General features: G+C 44.9%; 2 protein-coding genes across 10 annotated transcripts in view; both read right to left on the bottom strand.

Annotated features, from left to right (window-relative positions):
• RAD54B (RAD54 homolog B) overlaps positions 1-21,851 on the bottom strand; it is a 131,012-nt gene that overhangs the window by 84,159 nt on the left and 25,002 nt on the right. The window lies entirely within an intron of this gene.
• LOC123364955 (fibrinogen silencer binding protein) lies at positions 1,704-12,261 on the bottom strand. Its single transcript, XM_045007513.1, has 2 exons — positions 11,695-12,261; positions 1,704-3,024 (listed from the first exon to the last, which is right to left on the bottom strand). Exons 1-2 carry the CDS (start codon positions 12,063-12,065, stop codon positions 2,499-2,501), a joined length of 897 nt encoding a protein of 298 aa, XP_044863448.1. The 5' UTR covers positions 12,066-12,261; the 3' UTR covers positions 1,704-2,498.

Raw genomic sequence — 21,851 nt, 5'->3', positions numbered from 1 at the left:
CTGCCAATTTCGTCTTTGCATCTACCTCTACATTCCTGGTGAGAAGCCACCTGATGCTGGCAAAGAGTGGAAAGTTCCATGGTTCTGACTCTCACAGAGGTAACATCTGTAGAGAGAGATGTCAAAAGAAATGGATATTTAGGTAGAAACACTTCCAAAGTCTATGTGGAGGGCTTTGGTAACAAGTATAGAGTGGGTTGTAGTCAAGACAACCTCTGCAAAACCATAAGCCCTATAAGACACATTCTGGCCTCTGTTGAACATGGGACCACATCTATGAGAACTTGGAACAAGAACACAGAAACAACTTGGCATCTACCCCATAACACTGGACAACCAGAATCTAGATTCTCAGGCAAAGTCAGGTATTTCCATGCTATGAGGTAGGCACTGAAAATTTACTTTATGCTGGTTCCCATTCCTCAGAAGCCACATCCTGGATGGTAAAGTACAGCAGGATGAATGCTTTTTATTTTTTAAAAAGAAGTTTTGAGTCTTTTAGGCCCAGAAAATGAATGTCCTGTGGAAGTGGTTCCAGCTCTACAAAGAGTCTTGTGGCATCTTATAGACTAACAGACGTTTGGGAGCATGAGCTTTCGTGGGTGAATACCCACTTCGTCGGTTGCATCCGACGAAGTGGGTATTCACCCACGAAAGCTCATGCTCCCAAACGTCTGTTAGTCTATGAGGTGCCACAAGACTCTTTGCTGCTTTTACAGATCCAGACTAACACGGCTACCCCTCTGATACTTGACAGCTCTACAAGACACATCAGTATCCTGGAATTGAAGAATGCTGGGGTTGGCCAGGATGTACACTGAAATCAAGGCTAGTTATTGAGAGGTTAACACCTTCAAGGCATACAAAAGGCACAATGGAGATAATGGGGCTCTCATCTTAGGCCATGTCTATACTAGCAAACTTACAGTGGCACAGCTGTACCGATGCAGCTGCGCCGCTGTAAGATCGTTCATGTAGCTGCTCTACACGAGCTCTCTCCGTTCAATATAATAAAACTACCTAAATGAACAGTGACACAGCGCTGTATACATGAGCACTTATGCTCGCAAAACTTATGTCACTGGGGGGGGGGTCCTGAGTGACGTAAGTTTTGTTGACATAAGTGTGAGTTTAGACCTGGCCTTAAAGTGCTGCTCTATCCTAAAGTGACTGTAGGGGGGAAAAAAGGGTTGTTTGATTCCACATTCATTGAACCTCAGTGATTTCGATTTCCAATTTCCTCAGATTGTAAGTAAAAGATTTGTTTCCTCTCACTTCCCCCCCACCCCCCTACATAACTCCACAAGCTCATCCTGGGTTCTGACAGTCAAGCTGGTTTCTCTCCATCTCTCACAACACCACCACAAATAAAGGTTCTTTAGGCTCAGTTAAGCCCTTAATTAAACCTATGCAATCCTGCAGTCTTCTGATGTTGCTAGGAAGGATTGGGGAATGGATTTATTTTTTATGTTTGGGATTTTATTTGCAAATAAATCAAAAAGTCATACCATTCACAAAAATTATCCTAGATAATAAAGAATTTTACTTGGCTTTTGGGTCACAAATTATTTATGTAGAGAAACTATTGCATTTTGGTAGCTACAGCATAACCGTGACATTGATCCAAATGCACCAGCATCTGTCTTGGTTGCACATGTATCATAGTAATTATGCATGGAAATGAAAAAATTAGATATCTTCCTAGTCACTTGCCAGTGTAATTACCACAATTGAATACACAAATCACAGAAACTGTGCACACAAATTATGCATGGATGCAGTTCTGAAAATTTTAATGTTGCCTTCAGCATCTCTATTTTGAAATTATCTTATGTAAACTTTCATCCACTGATTATAAAAAGTGTTAAATTTTAAAAAGATATGTGCATTTACTCAATCTTTCCTCAGTTGAGCATAAGAAATAAAACAATCCAGTCAGTTTCCTATGTTCCCCAAGCTAATATAATACATTAACAAAATCTCACCATTGCCATAGGCTTTACTAATTTAAAATGAGTGAAAGATATATAAAGAAACATGGCCTTTATTTCTCTCTCTATATATATATCTTTATTAACCTTCAAATAACTTCATAAAGAATACTAAAAAGGATAGGAATTGCTTTGAAAAAAGAATAAAGCATAAAATCAACATATTTAAGAACACCTGTCTAAATTTTCATTAGCTTGTTCCAGGTCTAATAAAAGTTCAGTGGAAGATTTCCAAAGGCAGTTTTTTATCTTACACACTTAGAACTACAGTATCTGATTATACTTCAGACTAGAAATATTGAGAAGACTCAAACTTGTGAAAGACATTTGACATTTTTGCTAATGTACATAAACAACAAAATGGAAAACATGCATTCATTTTTCAAGGCTAGATTCTGATCCATCCAAATTAACATAAAAAAATCATTTTGCTAGGCCAAAAGAATTTATTAGAAAGTATCTCAGAGAATAAAACATCTCAGATTACATGACAGAGATGATAAATATTTAAAGACTGTTGTATTCTGGCAGATCACGTCGTAGTCTTATTGCCTTCAGCTTCTCTACTTTGATTTTTGCTTTCAATAGCTCTTCTTCCAGTTGCTGCTTTCTTTTCAAGCCATCCCTCTTTTCTTGGACATAAAGCCCAATTTTTCTTTGATTTTCCAAGATTATCTGATGCTCCTCTTTCAGCATTTGCAACATCTGTGGCTCATACCCACACGCTGGCCTAAAGCGTTCTCCGACCTCAAGCCTAAAAAAATCATCTCTTCTTGGGATGGGAGATGAAGACAACATCATTCTCATATCAACAGAAGATAGTGAAGTTGAAGGAGATCTCTCCATAACATGCACCAATTGGTGTTCTTCTCCTTGTTCTAAGTCCTCACTCTGCTGTGAATCTACAGCCAAGGAAGGAGGAGGTTTGACATCCTCTTCTGGTTCCAACTCCATTGTGATTGCAGCAGGATGGTGATCCAACACTGCTTGTGGGGAACTGGTACCAGCAACTGTTTCTTTATCTATGTTAGCACTAAAACATATATATAATAATTAAGTCATTATCTGTAAACAAAAGCCATTATATACAAAAATAGGAGCAGATTTAACTTGTGATAAATATGGCAATTTCCTGCAATATATCTTGGAAGAACTTGCTTTATTAAGTTTAGGTATTAAGGTGAGCTAGGACTGTATGCAACTTCCCCAGTGGGGAGAGGTGACAGATGTAAGCCCTGGGAAATATATAGGATTTCAAGAGACTATTCTGAATTGTGCCGAACAAATGTGTTCTTTTTGGGACACCTCAATCCGGGACAGTTTCTCAGATTGGACACCTAAAAAGAATGACTCATGTGTGATAATCTCCCTCATATCCTCTGCAGTGAAGACCAATGCAAAGCATTCATTCAGTTTCTCTGCAATGGCCTTGTCTTCTTTGAGTGCTCCTTTAGCAGCTCAATTGTCCAGTGGCCCCACTGTTTGGCAGGGTTCCTGCTCCTGATGTACTTAACAGCAAAAATGGTTTTAGTTTGTGTGTCTTTTGTTAGTTGCTCTTCAAATTCTTTTTTGGCCTGCCTAAGCACACTTTTACACTTGACTTGCCAGAATTTATGTTCCTTTCTATTTTAGTCACTAGGATTTGACTTCCAATTTTTAAAAGATGTCTTTTTGTCTGTAACCGCCTCTTTTACTCTATTGTTTAGCCATGATGGCTTTTTGGTGGGGTCATCTTGTAGTTGTTGGGGTTTTTTTTATTTGGGGTACACTTTTAATTTGAGCCTCTATTATGGTGGCTTTTTTTAAAGTTTCCATGCAGCTTGCAGCCATTTAACTCGGGACTGTTCATTGTAACTAGCTTCCCCATTTTTGCATAGCTCCAAAGTTAAATGCTACTGTGGTTGGTTTCTCTGGTATTTTTCCCCTTACAAGGATGTTAAACTTAATTACATTATTGCCACTATTACCGAGTGGTTCAGCTACAGTAAAAGCTGTTTTATCCAGCATGTTGGGGAAATGGGGGGTGCCACTAAGTGAAAAATGGTGGTTAACTAAGAGGGAGGGAGTTTGGGTGCGGGAAGGGGTGTGGAGAACAGGCTCTGGGAGTGAGTTTGGGTGTGGGAGGGGGCTTGGGGCACAGGAGGGGGTGCAGGATGCCGGACCCAGGGGCCACTCACCTCAGGCGGCTCCCCGCAAGCAGCGATCTGTCCTGGCTGCTCCTAAGTGGAGGCACGGCAGGCAGCTCTGAGTGCCACTTCCGTCTGCAGGAGCTACCCCTGCATTTCCCATTGTCCACTGTTCCCAGCTAATGGGAGCTGTGTTGCTAGCGCTCAGGGTAGGGCAGCACAGAAAGTCGTCTGTCATGCCTCCGCCTAGGAGCAGCCAGGACAGTTCGCCGCTTGCGGGGACCTGCCCGAGGTGAGTGGCCCCAGGATCTGGCACCCGGCATCCCCTCCTGCACCCAAACTCCCTCCCAGAGCCCACGCTCCACATCCCCTCCCACGCTCCAATCCCTTGTTGGCCCTGCACCAACCAGACTATAAAACGGAATTTTAATGAAGATCAGAAATGCCGGCTTATAGAGCTTTCAGGTTGGTGAAGTGCTAGATAAAAAACAGCTTTTATTGTATTATGACTTCTTGGGCCAGATCCTGTGCTCAACTTAGGACTAAATAAAAAATTGCCTCTCCCCTTGTGGATTCCAGGACCAGCTGCTCAAAGACGCAGTCATTAATGGTGTCTAGAAATTTTCTCTCTGCATCCCATCCTGAGGCGACATGTTTCCAGTCAATATGAGGATAGTTGAAATCTCCCATTATTTTGAGGTTTTAACTGTTCTGTTTTTGAAGCCTCTCTAATCTCCATGAGCACTTCACAATCACAATCACCATCCTTGTCAGGCGGTGGTGTAGTCCTCCTGCTATACTCATTATTCAAGCATGGAATTTCTATCCATAGAGATTCTATAGTATTGTTTGATTCATTCAAGATTTTTACTGTATTTGACTCCATGCTTTCTTTCACATGTAATGCCACTCCCCCACTCTGTCATTCTGATATTACTGCGTTCCATTGATTATCATAATCCCACCAAGTTTCTGGGATGACTATTATATCAATAGCCTTATTTAATACCAGGCACTCAGGTTCACCCATCTTAGCTTTTTAACTTCTTGCTTTAGTATACAATTTTAAATTTTGTCAATATTTAGTTGTTTGCCTTCATGTGATGTAACTGAAAGGCACTCCTTTTCATTCGACTGTTTCTCTTCAGATCCTACCTGCACTTTATCAACTTCTGTCCTCTTCTCTTTACTAGGTTATAAAGTATTCCCTTTAATAAATCCTCCTCTAAGGGATGTCTGTGTCTGAACCATGTGTTCTTCCACATGTGTAATCTTTTCCCCAGCCCTTAGTTTTAAAGTTCCTCTTTGACCTTTTTAATTTTACATTCCAGCAATCTGGTTCCATTTTGGTTTAAGTGGAGCTCATGCTACCTGTATAGATCCTCCTTTCCCGAAAGGTTCTCCAGTTCCTAATAAACCTAACTCCCTCCTCCAAACTCCATCATCTCATCCACATATTGAGACGCTGCAGTTCTATCCGTTTAACTAGCCCTGCATGTGGAACTGCAAGCATTTCAGAGAATGCTACTAATGAGGTCTTGGACTTTAATCTCTTACCTAGCAGCCTGAATTTGGCCTTCAGGACCTCTCTCCTACCTTTCCCTATGTTCCTAGCACCTATGTGCTCCCCAGCATCTCACAGAAGTGTGTCTAGATGTCTTGAGAGGTCTTCACACCTGGCAGGTTATTCATCATACGGTTCTCCCAGTCATCACAAATCCAACTATCTATATTTTTAATAACTAAATTCCTGTCTCTTCCTAACAACAGGGGTCCCCTCTCCCAGAGAGGTAGCCTCAGTGTGAGAAGATACCATGACATCATCTGGAAGAAGGGTTCCAACTATGGGATTATTTCCCTCTGCTCCAGTTTGATGTTCACCTTCCCTGAGATTTCATCCTCAACAGCACAGAAGTTGACAGATGAGAGGGTGGGACCACTCTACTGCATCCCAGAAAGTCTCATGTATGTACCTCTCTATCTCCCTTAGCTCCTCCAATTAAGCCATTCTGGTCTGAAGAGCCCAGACGTGGGCTTTATGGACCATGAGTCACTTGCACCAAATGCACACATTTGCTACCTGCCCACAAGGAAGCAATCACACATGCTGCATTAAATGAAATAAACTGGATAGCCCTCCACTCTGCTGCTGGACTTCTGCGTGTGTGAGTAGCTGTGAGGTAGCAAGAGAGTCATAGCATGGAGTAGAGGTGGGAAACCACGGAGAGGGCAGAAGGCTAGCCAGCCAAGAAAGTTAAGAAATACCAGAATTAAGTCCCATGCACTTTTAATTGCTCCCCTAGTGTATATGCATTATGATATAATTTTTAATTACATACTATTTTCTTCCACAGGACCCCTCTCTTCTTCAGTGCATAGGATGGATGATGCTTACTTAATGATCAGCTATTCAATATTTTGGTTATCCTCCTTGTTGAATGTGTGGCCCTAGGCCATATTTATGGCACACTTTTTAAACCCTGCCCTGAAGACAGAATTATTAATTTCCTTATGGACTTTTCCATGGTGCTCATCACTACAGAATCTGAATGCTTCCTAGATATTAATGAATTTATTTTCACAACACTCCATTAAAGTGGTATTACAGTATCATTATTCCCATTTTACAGATGAGGATCTGTCTAGAGTTCTGTGCGGATACACAAATATGTATCCACATCCGATCCGTAAAAATTATCTGCAGATATCCGTGGATTTGCAGGGCTCTATACTCAGGGCTGGGCTGAGGCTCCAAGGCACTCCACCAGAGCCCGGTTGGGGGGAGCCGCTAGGGCTGCTGTGGGGAGCCCATGAGGAATCACGGACCCTCCACCTGATCTGAGCTGGGCGGGGAGACGGCCGGGAGCTGCTCTCAGCCCCTTCCCCTGCACCACAGGGTTTGCCACGGCTCCCCAATGCTCCCTGGCTGGGCGCCACACTGGACTGGCCAGGGGGAAGGGGTGAGACCTGTGGACGTGCCCGGGGGCTGCTCGGGCCCCTCACCCAGGGCAGGTGTAGGATCCACCGCAGCTCCCCACAGCTGTCTGCATGGCTCTTACCATGGCCAGGCTGCAGCTTCGAGCCACCCCCTCCCCAGCCAGTTCCCGGTCAGGGAGAGACGCACTGGCAGCTGTGGGGAGCTGCAGCCCCTGACTCCTGCCCAGTGTCCCTGCCCCCCAGTCTCTCCACTCAGTGTCCCTGCCCCACAGGCTACCTGCCCAGGGCAGGTGGAGGATCCATGCCACGGTTCCTCAAAGCTGCCTGCCTGGCTCTTACCGTCAGAGCCCTGCACGGATACAAAATTTGTATCTGCATCCGCGCTGCTATACACAGAAATGGTCCATAGATATAAAGCAGATGGATACCCGTGGATTTGCAGGGCTCTAGATCTGAGGCACAGAGAGATTAAAGGTCAAAAGTGTCCACTAATTTTGGATGCCCAATTTAAGGGCCTATGGCCTCGTCATTTTATAGCACTTTATTTCTTTAAAGCACAGCTCTTGCCTTCAGTTTCAGCTGTGAGTGTTCTGCACTTCTGAAAATCTAGCACCACATTTCTCAACTTGGGCACCCAGAAAATGAGGAACACATAGGCTATGTCTATACTAGAGACCTTACAGTGTCACAGCTGTACCAATGCACCTGTGCCACTGAAAGATCTCTCATGTAGTTGCTCTATGCTGATGGGAGAGCTCTCCCGTCAACATAATTAAACCATCCGCAATGAGTGGTGGTAGCTATGTCGGCATGAGCGCTGTGCACACTACCACTTATGCCGGTGAAACTTATGTCGCTCAGAGATATGTTCTTTTCACACCACTGAGCAACAAATTTTGCTGACATAAGTGGTAACGTAGCCATGACCATAGTTACTGGCAACCTGTGAAAAGTTTAGTTAAAGTGAGTTGCCTAGCATCACAAATGATCCACAAGGAGACTTAGGTGCTTAAATCCCAGTTTTAAGCATCACTGCAATCCACAATTCCCTGTCTCAGCTGCTGCCTAATCCCATAGGCACCTAAACTCACTCAGTAACTTTTTTACTGTAGATGCCTATATTTTCTCACTTTGAGCATGTACACTGCAGCCTCACTTTAGAAGTCCAGACATCTAGCTCATGCCTAAGCCCCATCCACAAAGTAAGAGAAATGAGGTAGTCCCCTACCTGTCTTCCCTATGCAACCCAAACAGAGGAACCAGACACCTGGGGTCACCCATCTGTCAGGTGGGTGCCCTAACCACCAAGCTATAGAGTCAGTCTCGCTCTCTCACTCTGCCCTAATTACTCTAATTATTTACCCAAAGTGGAGGAGCAGATTCAATAGAAGAGACTGAGGAAGCCCCACATCAGACTATTCCATATGTCTGTGGTTATGGCACTCTCCTAAGAGGTAGGAGACCCCTGTTCAAATCCTTTCTTCCCATCATACAGAAGGGGGAACCTGAACCTTGGTTTCCCACATCCTGGATGAGTGCTCTAACCACTGAGCTAAAAGTTATAAAGGAGATACCTCCACCTCCCTCCTTCTCCATTTCTTGCTTAGGCACCTAAACTGCCTGACTCTAAGAAAGGGACTCCTGGCTCTAGAATGCAGAGATAGGCATGTAAATCTCAACTACAGGGAGGTGCCTAAATCCATGAGAGGGGCAGGCTTAGGACACACCCTTCTTGTCAGCGTCGCCAATTAGCTAGCTTAGGCAACTCCCCGTCTAGTGTACTGGCTTTTGTGGATCCCACTTTTAGGTACCTATTTCTCCCTATGCATTGTATAGGGAGCCTAGACACCTAATTCAGGGTTTGAGGATCCCAGTGATTACAGTGGTTTTCTAGGAACCTGAAAGTCAAGCATTGCAATGCTGAGTGTCACAACACCTAAATCCCTGTATGGATCGAAGAGCCTCTGTGACAGAGGCAGGAATAGAACCCAGTTTTCCAGGGTAAGATTCAATTGCCTTAACCATGAGACCATCCTTTCTCTTCATGCAATACCCTGCCTCATTCACCACACACCTTTCTACTTGTACAACAAATGAGGCAGGGGGCCTACTGACAACTGCTTCATTCAATACACAGCCCGGATTCATTCCTTAAGCAGTGTCCATCTTGTGCACTGAATGAGACAGTGGTCCTGTGGGAAAAATAACGTGATCATGTAATTAAAGACTGTATTATAATGCATACACAAAAGGGGACAATTAAGGTTGCATGGGCCTTAATTCTTTTACTTCATAACTTTTGAGTGCTTGACTTTACAACCTTAACATTCCCACTGCTAAGTACAACTGCTAGTCTCTTCTCCACTGCTGGCTACATGCTGTTTTTCTTCCTGCCATAGCCTCTGCTCCTAATGTGGCCTTCCTCATCCTTACTTGCTGTTCCTAGCCTGAGGCAAGGGGTGGAAACAAGTATCAGGAGAAGCAGGTCAAGCTAAAGAGAAAGAGAGGCTCCCAGAAAAGGGAGGGGAGGTAGACTGGGAGTTGATACGGTCTAGAACAGCCCAATAGTGGGAAATCCATAATGATCCACTACAGTGGACCCCACCAAGAAACAAGCAAAATGCTAAGCCTTCATGTAACTCAGACCTGTGAGTTAGTTTTAGTTAGTTTCTTAAGAGCTAAACAACAGTAAAATAGAAGGTGAAAACAGAAAGAAGGAACTGTAATAAGAGAAGCTCCTCTTTGGCAGTTACAGTGGGACTCCTGCCAACTCCACTGAAAGAAAGGGAAACAACAGTTACCATAATGGGGGTGGTATTTATAACCCTGAGGCACCCATGATTCATAGGTTTTGTTTAATTTAATTTAATTAGGTAAGAATTTCTTACCAGATACCAGGCGACATTATAACTTTGTCAACTACTTATATATATATATACACACACCTCCAAAAACAAAGTCATGTTATAATGGGTTAAAACTGGTTATGTTGGGGGGGGGAGGGGTGTAATTCAGGGTTAAAATGAAAGAATACAAAATAATAGTGTATTTTGTATAAATTATTTTAAAAAGTATTTCTCCAATATTTAATGCACCAACTGGTATATTAGGGAAAATCATTCTGGGCACCAATTCAGTGTTCTCGGAGTCCTAACAGAGTCCAAATATGTTTGAGTTGCAGGAATCAAATTATGGCTCTTGAACATGCTGTGCATGAAAAGCACCATTACTGTATACAAGTCCATGAAACATCTATAGCTCTCAGACTAATTTTCTTCATTACAGTAGGTGGTGATCAAGACATCACTTTTATACCTAATTAAAAAGGCTGTTTTGTTTTTAATAAGATCTTTTGACTTTTACCTATATGGGCATTCACCAGTAGCAACTAGACTGCACTGGTGCTACAGATTTCTTTACACCAAAGCCCCACAAGAGCATGTTAAATTTTTTTTTTAAGAGAATCTGGCATGTTAGAATTTAGACAATTGTTACCATTCAGTTCAGTCATTGGCACCATGAATCAAACTTCCCATGTGTACACATGGCAACTTCTCCTAGAACACTTAGCTGTTGCACCAACCAACTCTTAATGGGAAGCCAGCTTCACACATTATTTTGATCTGCTAGTGAAAAGAATGTAAAAATGTGGCTTTATCATTACTTCTGGGTAGTGGACAGAGTTTACTTTTATCCTTGTTAGTTTAAAATATCTGCATCCAGAGGAAGCAAAATCTGACCCTGGCAGTTTCTGATCCTGAAAAGACCAATACTGTACCAGGAGAGTGTGTTGCAAGTCTGATTTGAGGGGCATTATAGCAGCTGTAGGGGAAGCTTGCCCACTGCCTGCTTGTATTATGTCTGGCTCAAATCTAGACAGTCTCTCACTTCATGGAGCACTAAAAAGAACTACAAAAGAGAAAACAACTGATTCTGTAGCTCCCCGATCTCTGTTTATATGCTTACAAACTGCCTAGCATACAATACATGTATTGTTATTTACAGTTTATATTGCAATCAGCTTTGCTCTGGATTCAGAAAATGTCAGCAAGTGAAGGAAAAGTAATCTGTAAAAATCTATTTGTAGTGTTAAAGGCACTTTACTGTATGGAGACAAAGTGCTTAAAGTCTGGATTCAGTTAAAACATATTCAATATTTGCCTAATAAAATAATGTATGATACAGACAAGGTATATGAAATAGATTTCTTGGTTCCCTGAACTTTATATAGATCTTATGTAAACTGGTAATAGTTTTATATGCAGCAAGATGACTGCAGTATTACCTTAAATGGAGGAGAATAGCCACCACTTTGTCAGTGTTTGAATAATCTGCCTATTAAAAGGTGAGGGAGGGGTAGAGGTTGGAGCTACTATTTCTCTGTGATTCCCTCTTAACCCTCACCTTCCAGAATATGACACAAGACACTGAAACAAGCTTTGAAACACAGCTGAAAATAGAATGCAATGTTAAGTCACCATAAAACAAAGGAAATAGTATTTTGCTATTGTTTCCAATCCTTTTCAACTCTGTTGTGGGTATTTGCTTTAGGACACTGAACTCAAGTTAAGAATAAGCTTTATAGAGTAGGTAGGAGGCGCCATAATTTTAATTTAATAACAAAGTAAAATGTATCTCACCTTTGAAAACTGCTCCTGTCTCTTAAACACACACTGGAAATCTGTGGAATCATCTCCACAACTTTCTTGGTTGGCTCGGAAATGCTGCTTTTATAATCTGAATGGGTCTCCTTTTGCTGCAATAGCTCCTGTTTGGCATATTCTTTGAGCCTCTTGTACAGCGTGCGCAGGCCCTGTGCAGTACGAGGAGGACGATCTACTCCGATGGCATTGTAGTTATCGGCTATGATATCCCAGCATTTGTTTTTTTCCACTATTACTGAATGCTTATTGGTATGTTCTTCAAGAATTTTAACATACGGCTTCACAAGTTTTAGCAAATCAAGCTTTTCAGATAAGGTAAAATTAGAAGATCTGGCCTTCCCAACCATTGTTATCTCCGAATTAAGGAGGCAGTTTTTGAAACCACCATGCAGTCCCTAGCTCTGCTCAGCTCTTTTTCACAAACAGAAAAAGATCAGGCTTAACTAGGCTAGTCTCATTTAGGCCCACGCCTACAAGGGAGGGTTTATTAAAATTCCTTCAGCTTAAGCTGACGCAGGTTCAGGAAATCTGCTTAAGCCAAGCCTGACCTACATAAGGCTTCAGACTGAAGACGACGGGAAGAAACAAGCAAAATACACTTTAGTATGAAGGGACCAGACACACAAGATTTAAAAACAGAAAGGTTTAAAGATAAGCATGTTACCAGCTGAAATTTAACCAATTTAGCTTGAGTAAAAAGCTCTCACAGATCTCTAGCTGAAAAACAAACTGCTCTGAGATTTTAAATTTAATAATGTCAAAAAAGCAACAATTGTTTTGTGTAATTTATTGATTGTTGAAATGAAACACAACAGCAGACGAGATAAAAAATAGAGAGATAAGTGTGGCGTGTGTAGAGAGATCCCTAACAGAGCCCCTGATCACTGTTTCCCAGCTGCTGTTAGCTCTTACAGCATTTGCATAATGCTAGTCCTGCTGTCAATCAGGAATTGCATATCCTCTAGCTAGTTAGGTTACACTCAGACTTCACAGTAAAGCTAAGCTTCTCCTGCATTTTGCAGGCTGCTTTAGCTACCTACACACAAGCGTTTTAAAGAAGCAGTCTCTGTTAATGATAAAACGTTTATGTAGAGCAAAAACAAAAAAGAGATATACATGAACAATTAATTGTCCTTTAGCTTCTGCCTGCAGCTGTGCCCTGCTAAAACATGCCTGTCCTGTAATGTGTATGTCATCAACATTCAGTCTGCGGTGCCTAAGAAATGGCATGATCTAACTCCCAGTCTGCATGTAATAAAGGTTACATTCAATCATGACAGATTTACTGAGTGTATTACAGTGTGTGGATACTGGGATTTTCATACTAACCACCAGGAAAAAAAATCTACTTTTATAATACTACCTTCCAGGCATTCTTTCAGAGTCAAATATTTTTATTAACAAGATGTGCATGCTGTACCAGTGCTAATCATTCTGCATAGCTAATGTTTTTCAAAAATCTCACTTCAAACACAGTCTTATTTAAAAATACATATACCAAGTTTTAAACATCCATGGTCTAAATTAAACTAACAAAATCTGAGAAACACAAGAACTTATAAAGCTAAGGAAAAGAATGATTCCACTTAAAAGGGGGGAGCTTATAGGGGGTTACTGTGTACAGTTCTGAGCACCAAGTTGGAAAAAGGAGGTCCATGACTGAAAAGTCAAGAGTTTGAAAATGAGCTTGATTTGAAGGGATATTGGCAACAGCTTCTCCAGCTTACCATGTTTATCCTTGAAAAAGCATAGGCTGGGATGGGGGTGAAGGGGAAGAAATCTAATTATAGTTAAAAGTATCTAAAGGCAATAAAGACAGATCTAGGTAGGAGTGTGGTCATTCATTTGTTTGGGACTGCATTCAAAGCAAGATTAAATAGAGTTTCTTAAAGTTTTGAAGCCTGTTGTAGATGGAACTTGAGAAACAAAACTCTTATTTGGAGTGTGAGCACTTGGTAAAAACACTGCCTTTTATGCTTAGCTTGCCCTCTTTTTCCCATGCTTTGCTTTTTGCCTATAGTAATGTCTAGTGTGAAAGATTGAGGTGTCTGACCCTGAATGAGAGGACCATCAATTATGAATGACTCTATGGGAACAATGGTATTTTCTAAAGAGAGTAATCAAGCAAAAAAACTGATTCTCCCAGTTTGTCTCTAACAGGGTCTAGGGCTTTAACCACCTGACTAGGACACTGAAGCGAGTGAATGAGTCACATTATAGAGGGGACAGAAACTTTACTTAAGGTGAAGATCTACTCTACTCCCTCTTGCAACAACCAACCATTGTCCACAACAAGAGGACTGCAGGAGGGGCCTACACTTTGATATATGGACTATGCCCTAAGGACTCACAAGAAGGTGTAAGGGCATATAAGTTCTTGTTGTTTCGCCTAAAGATCTGTAACTCTTGTATGCTTTGAGAGTAAAAGTTACTTTGGTTTTAGACAGGTTTCAGAGTAGCAGCCGTGTTAGTCTGTATCCGCAAAAAGAACAGGAGAACTTGTGGCACCTTAGAGACTAACAAATTTATTTCATCATAAACTTTCGTGGGCTACAGCTCACTTCTTCGGATGCATAGACTGGAACACACAGAAAGAAGATATTTATACATACAGAGAACATAAAAAGGTGGAAGTAGCCATGACAACTGTAAGAGGCCAATCAACTGAGATGAGCTATCATCAGCAGGAGAAAAAAAAACCTTTGAAGTGATAATCAAGGTGACCCATAGAAGGTGTAAGGAGAACTTAACATGGGGAAATAGATTCAATTAGTGTAATGACCCAACCATTCCCAATCTCTGTTTAAACCTAAGTTAATTGTATCTAATTTGCATATTAATTAGAGTTCAGCAGTCTCTCTTGGGAGTCTGTTTTTGAAGTTTTTTTTGTTGCAAAATTGCCACCTTCAAGTCTGTCACCGAGTGGTTAGAGAGGTGTAAGTGTTCTCTCACTGGTTTTTGAATGTTATGATTCCTGATGTCAGATTTGTGTCCATTTATTCTTTTGCGTAGAGACTGTCCAGTTTGCCCCTCTGCCATGTACATTGGCCAAACCGGAGTGAGCCTTACAGGCCCAAATCTAAAGATCATGGTGGGACTCTGCCCAAAGCCAGCTGGCTTGGAAGAACATGGAATCCAAAGGCTGAGTCCTATTACTACAGACTGGTGACCACACACTAGAAGGACTCAGTCAGGTCTGTACAATGATCATTAAAGTGCCTGGAGCTTTCCCATTTCCCCTGAATGAAACATATCCTAATCACTTCCCCCAAATTTCTCTCTATCTACAACTCCAATGTTTCCACAGCTCTTGACCAACTTGTAACCTACCAGTTTCAATTCTCATTCCCCTCACTCACATGCTTCAGTATGTGTATTAACTCAATTAATTCAAGAGCACAAATCAGAGCTCACTTAACTGGGACACATGAAAATCCCAATACACTGTCTATTGCCTACTCCTGTGGGAATTCTGCGCCACTGTGTATGCATACAATTTATGTCCCCTGAAGATTTCTTTGCTTCCCCGCAGAAAAGTGCAGTATGTTTCGGGTGCCCCGGGAAGCCGGCAGAGAGGTAAATCACTGTGGGGCAGGAAGCGGGACTGGGGAAGACCTGGCTGGTGGCTCCTACCCTGCGCCAGGCTCAGCTGCTAGTCCAGGCTGGGCTGGGAAGGATGAGACTTCCTCTTCCCCCACACAGCATCCAGGGCTGGGTCAGACCCACCCCCAGATTTCTCCCCCGGGTGCAGGAAGCTCTGCAAAATCCCCTCCTCCCCCACTCCCGCTTCTTGCATCCATCACTCCTCAGCTGCAGGGGGAGGGATTCCTGTACAGGGAACTGCTCCCCCATCTGCACAACCCGTGTGCATCCAGACCCCCTCATACCCAGATCCTGCCATTGAGCCTCACCCCCCTGCACTCAGAATTCCCCTGATAAGCCCTACTCCCCCTGCACCTGGACCACCCTGATGAGCCACCCGCACCCCCACCCCACCAAGCCCCAACCAGTTGCACATGGATCCCCACCCCACAGAGTCCCACTCCTCCAGCATCTGGACCCCCTACTGAGCCCCCCACACCCAGAACCCCCTGCACAGCTCTATTCCCCCACACCCAGACCCCCCCCGCACTGAGCCCCAACCTCCTTCACCTGGACCCCCCTGCAGAGTCCCATTACCACTGCACCCAAAAAACCCCCAACAAGCCCCTGTGCATCCAGATCCCCTCCGGTCCCAGATTCCCCACTGAGCTGTCCACACCCAGATTGCCCCATACAGAACCCTCTCAACCCACACCTGGATCCCCCACACACTAAGCCCCTCCACACTTGGATCCTGCCTTGCTGAGCCTGCCTCCCCACACCTGATATGGAGGGGCAGGGCTCTGGGATGTTTCTGGAGCAGGCCTGGTCCTTGCACTATGTCAGGGTTGGGTGCAGCCTCACTACTGAGTCCATGTCCCAGTGGGAGGGGAGGGGAAGAAGCTGCACAGTGATCTCCCAACTCAGTGCAGCCAGTGGCCTTCCATTGCTCCCCAATGCCATGCTGGAGCCTCCACATTTCTTTGACAAATAAAATATGCAGAATTTTAAAATACTGTGCACAGAATTTTAATTTTTTTGGTGCAAAAATTTTTTTTTTTTTGGCACAGAATGCCGTCACGAGTAATTGCCTCATTACGCAAAGCCTTGTTATTCATGTGACAAAGTGAAATAAGACTATCAAATTATGAACTCCGTGTTACACAATATGTGAAAATATTAGCACTGCAACTATTCAAGTCTGGACTTGGCCCAGGGCAGCCTCTTGTACTGCATTCCAGACAGCTGCCCTGCCTGGAAAGGTGTTAGACACCCTGAAGGACTAACACTGATCCCATCAAGGCAGAACAGATAAAACTAATTTCTTATTAACAATATTCACAAAGGCACTAGAGGCCAACCCCCTAGCACCAAACCAAGAAATAAACGAATGGTGCAACTCTGTGAACCTACGTACATTGCAAATAAAACCATGCTAGAGGATTTGTTATAAAATTATTCAAATTTGTAGAGTAAATATGACCTTAACCATGTTTAAGCCTGACAACATGTCCAAGAGGCATTAATGTCAAGGGAGATATGGCCAATGCTTTAGCCCTGTTACAAAACATGGTCACAATCCTGGCTACACTATAAACTGGAAAAATAGTATAGCTCCTTCACAGAACAATTGTGGTGTAACCAAGTCTCCCAAGCAGTTGTATATGAAGCTGTGGTGAGTTAGGAGGCTCTGTACAACTTATCAATTCTATTTGATACTGGGGGATCTTTGCAGTTTGTACAGATGCATACAAACTCCATCTGAATGTGCAGCCTTTTGCCTTTATTACCTGTTTTCATGGGCAGCGGGTGAACGGCGGGCTCTGGGAGTCTAGCTCCTGCCCTGGCTCACCCCTTCTGCCTGAGGCCCCCTTTCCCCCGCCAGAGCCGAGAGCCCCCACCCCCACTGCAGCCACCGCTCCCCCCTTTCCACCCCAGCCGTCCAAGCGCTGGGTGGGTGGCACCCAACCCCCAGCACCCGGAGCACCAGCTGCTGCGGTCCCACTGCTGGGTGGCCCAAGCACCGAGCAAGTTGCTCCAGTGCCCCCAGCACGGGGCGGGCGGCCCCAGTGCCTTCAGCCCCCCCGCCTTCCCTGGAACGCTGCAGGCCCAACATTCCCAGCCTTGGAGAACCAGGCAGCACGGCCATGGGCGGCCCCAGCCCCCCAAGTCCTGGCCGCAGGGCAGCTGCCCTAGCCCCAGCACACTTCCCTGAAGAGGAGCAGCCTGCCTAGGCTGGGGCCAAGAGAGAAGCAGCAAGCAGAAGGGGGCCTTGGGACTGAACGTGGACAGGGTCACGCAGGGCTGTTTAGGGAGGCATAGCTTCCCCCAGCCTATGATACACACTGCCCATGCCTGTTTGCCTCCACATTGGGCTGAAGTTCCAAAAGCTGGTGGCAAAAAACCAATAGGGAGTCATTAAATTTTGACAACTGGTCATCCAAAGAGATAGCTCCTACCCAGGAGAATTGCTTTGTCTGGGGAGAGATTGCCTTGGCAATGAAGTTGCCAGGCAACTGGCAGGGCTCTCTGGTCACCTGGCAATGGCCCCAGTGGAAAGAGGAAGGTTATAAAGAGGGAGGAGCTGATCTTTCCTGGGCCATTTTTTCCTGTAGCTCAACAGGAGGGGAGAGAGAAGCAGCCCAGCATGTCAGGCCTCCAAAAGATATGGGGGCCTCTGCCTCCCTTCCTGAGACTACATGGTCCCCTCCAAGGACTCCCAAGAGTAGGGTGAGCTAGTTGCAGTTAGGCATTGCAGTTAGGGTGTTTATTGTTTTCTAACTGATCTCCACACTTTCTTGTATTTTAAATTATTAAGGAAGAGAGCCCAGAGTATAACACAATTACTGAGTGTGTTTTATGCTTCACAATTACTACAAGCCTTCCAAGATAGTTGAACTGTAAATCAGAAGCTTCACACTTTTGGGAAAGAGTTCTAGGAGAAGGTATGTTTATGTACAGGGGAGTCTGAAGGGTCAGCTTTGTGCCCACAGGGGCTATGTAGCTGCACAATGGGTTCCTGCTCTCAGGATGAGGAGCTAGATAGCAGGTCTGTACCCCAAGAATGGGCCTAGGGGCCCCAATATTGGGACACTGGCTGGACTGCGTTCAGGTTCAGGAAAAAACAGTTACTCACCTTCTTGTAACTGTTTTTTGAGATGTGTTGCTCAGATCCATTCCAGTTAGGTGTGTGCGCACTGCGTGCACAGTCATCAGAAATTTTTCCCCTAGAAGCACCCGTTGGGTCAGCTGTGTAGTCCCCTTGACTGGCGCTTCTATGGCATTCAATATATGACCCTTCCAACACGGCACCCCCTCAGTTCCTGCTTGCTGGCTACTCTGGACAGAGGGGAAGGTGGGTGGGTCTGGAATGGAAATGAGCAACACATCTTGAAGAACAACAGTTGCAAGAAGGTGACTAACCATTTTTTCTTCTTCGAGTGCTTGCTCATATCGATTCCAGTTAGGTGACTCCCAAGCCCTACCTTGAAGGTGCGGTCGGAGTTATGGAATGACAGACTGGAGCACTGCTCTGCCAAAGGCTGCTTTGTCTCTAGGATGCTGAGTTATAGGCCTGGTCTACACTACGCGTTTAAACCGGTTTTAGGAGCGTAAAACAGATTTAACGCCACACCCGTCCACACTAAGAGGCCCTTTATATCGGTATAAAGGGCTCTTTAAACCGGTTTCTGTACTCCTCCCTAACGAGAGGAGTAGCGCTAATATCGGTATTACCATATCGGATTGGGGTTAGTGTGGCCGCAGATCGACGGTATTGGCCTCCGGGCGGTATCCCACAGTGCACCACTGACCGCTCTGGACAGCAATCTGAACTCGGATGCAGTGGCCAGGTACACAGGAAAAGCCCCGCGAACTTTTGAATATTTCCTGTTTGCCCAGCGTGGAACTCCGATCAGCACGGGTGGTGATGCAGTTAAAAATCAAAATAAAGAAAGAGCTCCCGCATGGACCATGCGGACGTGATCGCTGTAAGGGCAGGCAAATCTGTTCTATCAGCGCTCAAAATCATTTTTAAAATATCTCCAGACAGATGCCATAGCAGGGACTCAGCGCACTGCTGCGTGACAAGCGTAACGGAAAGCCAAAGAATCAAATGGACGCTCATGGACTGGAGGACTCAAGCTATCCCACAGTTCCTGCAGTCTCTGAAAAGCATTTGCATTCTTGGCTGAGCTCCAAATGCTTCTAGGGTCAAAAACAGTGTCCGCAGTGGGTCAGGGCATAGCTAGGCAATTTACGCACACCCCCACCCACCCCCAGAAGTGAAAGGGAAAACAATCCTCTCTTGACTCTTTTACATGTCACCCTATCTTTACTGAATGCTGCAGATAGACGCGATGGTGCAGCACTCAACACCAACATCCTTGCTCCCCCCACGCTATGGATGGCTGATGGTACAAAACGACTGGTATCCGTCCTCATCATCAGGCTATTGGCACATGGGGCAGTGCAAAAGGACTGGTAACCATGCTGACTAGCATCAGTAAGGTCAGTCAAGGGCGCCTGGCCCTAATTTTTCCTGGTAGATGGTACAGTATGGCTGATAACCATCGTCATCATAGCAACAGGGGACTGAGCTCCATCAGCCCCCACCCTTCATGTGTAAAGAAAAGATTCAATTGCCCCTGGACTAGCAGAGGGATGCTGGACTCCTCTCCTACACACTCCTTACTGTCCTGTCTGGACTATCATAGCAGCTGGAGGCTGCCTTCCACTCATATCTCACTAACAAGTCACTGTGTCTTATTCCTGCATTCTTTATTACTTCATCACACAAGTGGGGGGACAATGCTACGGTAGCCCAGGAAGGCTGGGGGAAGAACGGAATCAACAGGTGGGGTTGTTGCAGGAGCACCCCCTGTGAATAGCATACAGCTCATAATTTCTGCAGGATCTGACACAGAGCAGCTGTGCTCTCTGGTTCTATGATACAGTGGTTCTCTAGTACACTTGCCCATATTCTAGGCAGGACTGATTCTATTTTTAGATACCAAAAAGGAGGGATTGACTCAGGGAGTCATTCCCAATTTTGGCTTTTGCGCCCTTGGCTAAGACCAGCCAGGGGCACTTATGACAGCAACAGATGGAGCAGTGCAAAAGGACTGGTAGCCACGATCATCTTATTACCAATTTATGGTATGGTAGATGGTACAATATGGCTGGTAACCATCTCTGCTATCATGCAAAAGCAAAAGCATGCTGCTGTGTAGCGCTGCTGAATCGCCTCTGTGAGCGGCATCTAGTACACATACGGTGACAGTCACAAAAGGCAAAACAGGCTCCATGATTGCCATGCTATGGCATCTGCCAGGGCAATCCAGGGAAAAAAGGCACGAAATGCTTGTCTGCCGTTGCTTTCCCAGCGGAAGGAGTGACTGACGACATTTACCCAGAACCACCCGCGACAATGATTTTGCCGCATCAGGCACTGGGATCTCAACCCGGAAATTCCAAGGGGCGGGGGAGGCTGCGGGAACTATGGGATAGCTACGGAATAGCTACCCACAGTGCAATGCTCCAGAAATCGATGCTAGCCTCGGACCGTGGACGCACACCACCGATTTAATGTGTTTAGTGTGGCCGCGCACACTCGATTTTATACAATCTGTTTTGTTAAACCGGTTTATGTAAATTCGGAATAATCCCGTAGTGTAGACGTACCTATAGAGTAGCGAGTGGCAAATGCGTGCACCGAGGGCCACGTCACCACCCTGCAGATTTCTTGAATTGGCACCTGGGCCAGGAACACTGCTGATGAGGCCTGTGCCCTCGTGGAATGGGCCGTGAGAGCCAGGGCTGGAACGTTGGCTAATTTGTAGTGGGTGCAGATGCAGGAGGTAATCCACAATGAGATCCTCTGCGATGAGACCAGGAGACCTTTCATACAGTCTGCTACCACCATGAATAGTTGGTTTGACTTTCGGAACAGCTTCATTCATTCGATGTAAAAAGCAAGTGCTCATCGAACATCCAGAGAGTAGAGCTGTTGCTTTTGGCAGGTCGCATGAGGTTTAGGGTAAAACACAGGCAGGAAAATGTCCTGGTTGGAGTGTAACTGGGACACAACCTTTGGAAGGAAAACCAGGGGAGGCCTGAGCTGCGCCTTGTCCTTGAAGAAGACCGTGTATGGAGGGTCAGAAGGCCTTGAGGTCTGAGACCCTCCTTGCCAAAGTAATGGCAACCAGAAAAGCAACCTTCCATGATAGATACAGGAGCGAGCAAGTTGCCAACAGTTCAAACAGGGCAGGGCGGTTGGCCAAGGCCACTGGCACCCTGAGCTTGGATACCACCAACCGGGAGCTCTTGGACAAGGTACCCTGGGCCTTGTGATATGCCTAGGAGGTCCAAAAGGGACACTGTGCCAGCCCCTGCCATTGCATTGGCCATGGCATTGTGCCCACACTGGGGCATCTATGTGCCGACCAGTGCCAGCTCCAGTGAGAGGATCTGGACCCCACCTCCAAGTCTGACGACGAGGACCGGGATCTTGATGGCCATGGCGGTGCCAAGTGAAGCTGGGTTGATAAGTG

Source organism: Mauremys mutica, chromosome 2, assembly GCF_020497125.1.
Source record: "Mauremys mutica isolate MM-2020 ecotype Southern chromosome 2, ASM2049712v1, whole genome shotgun sequence".
NCBI lineage: Eukaryota > Metazoa > Chordata > Testudines > Geoemydidae > Mauremys > Mauremys mutica.
The sequence above is the reverse complement of the archived record's forward strand: the minus strand, read 5'-3'. Positions and strand labels throughout refer to the sequence as shown.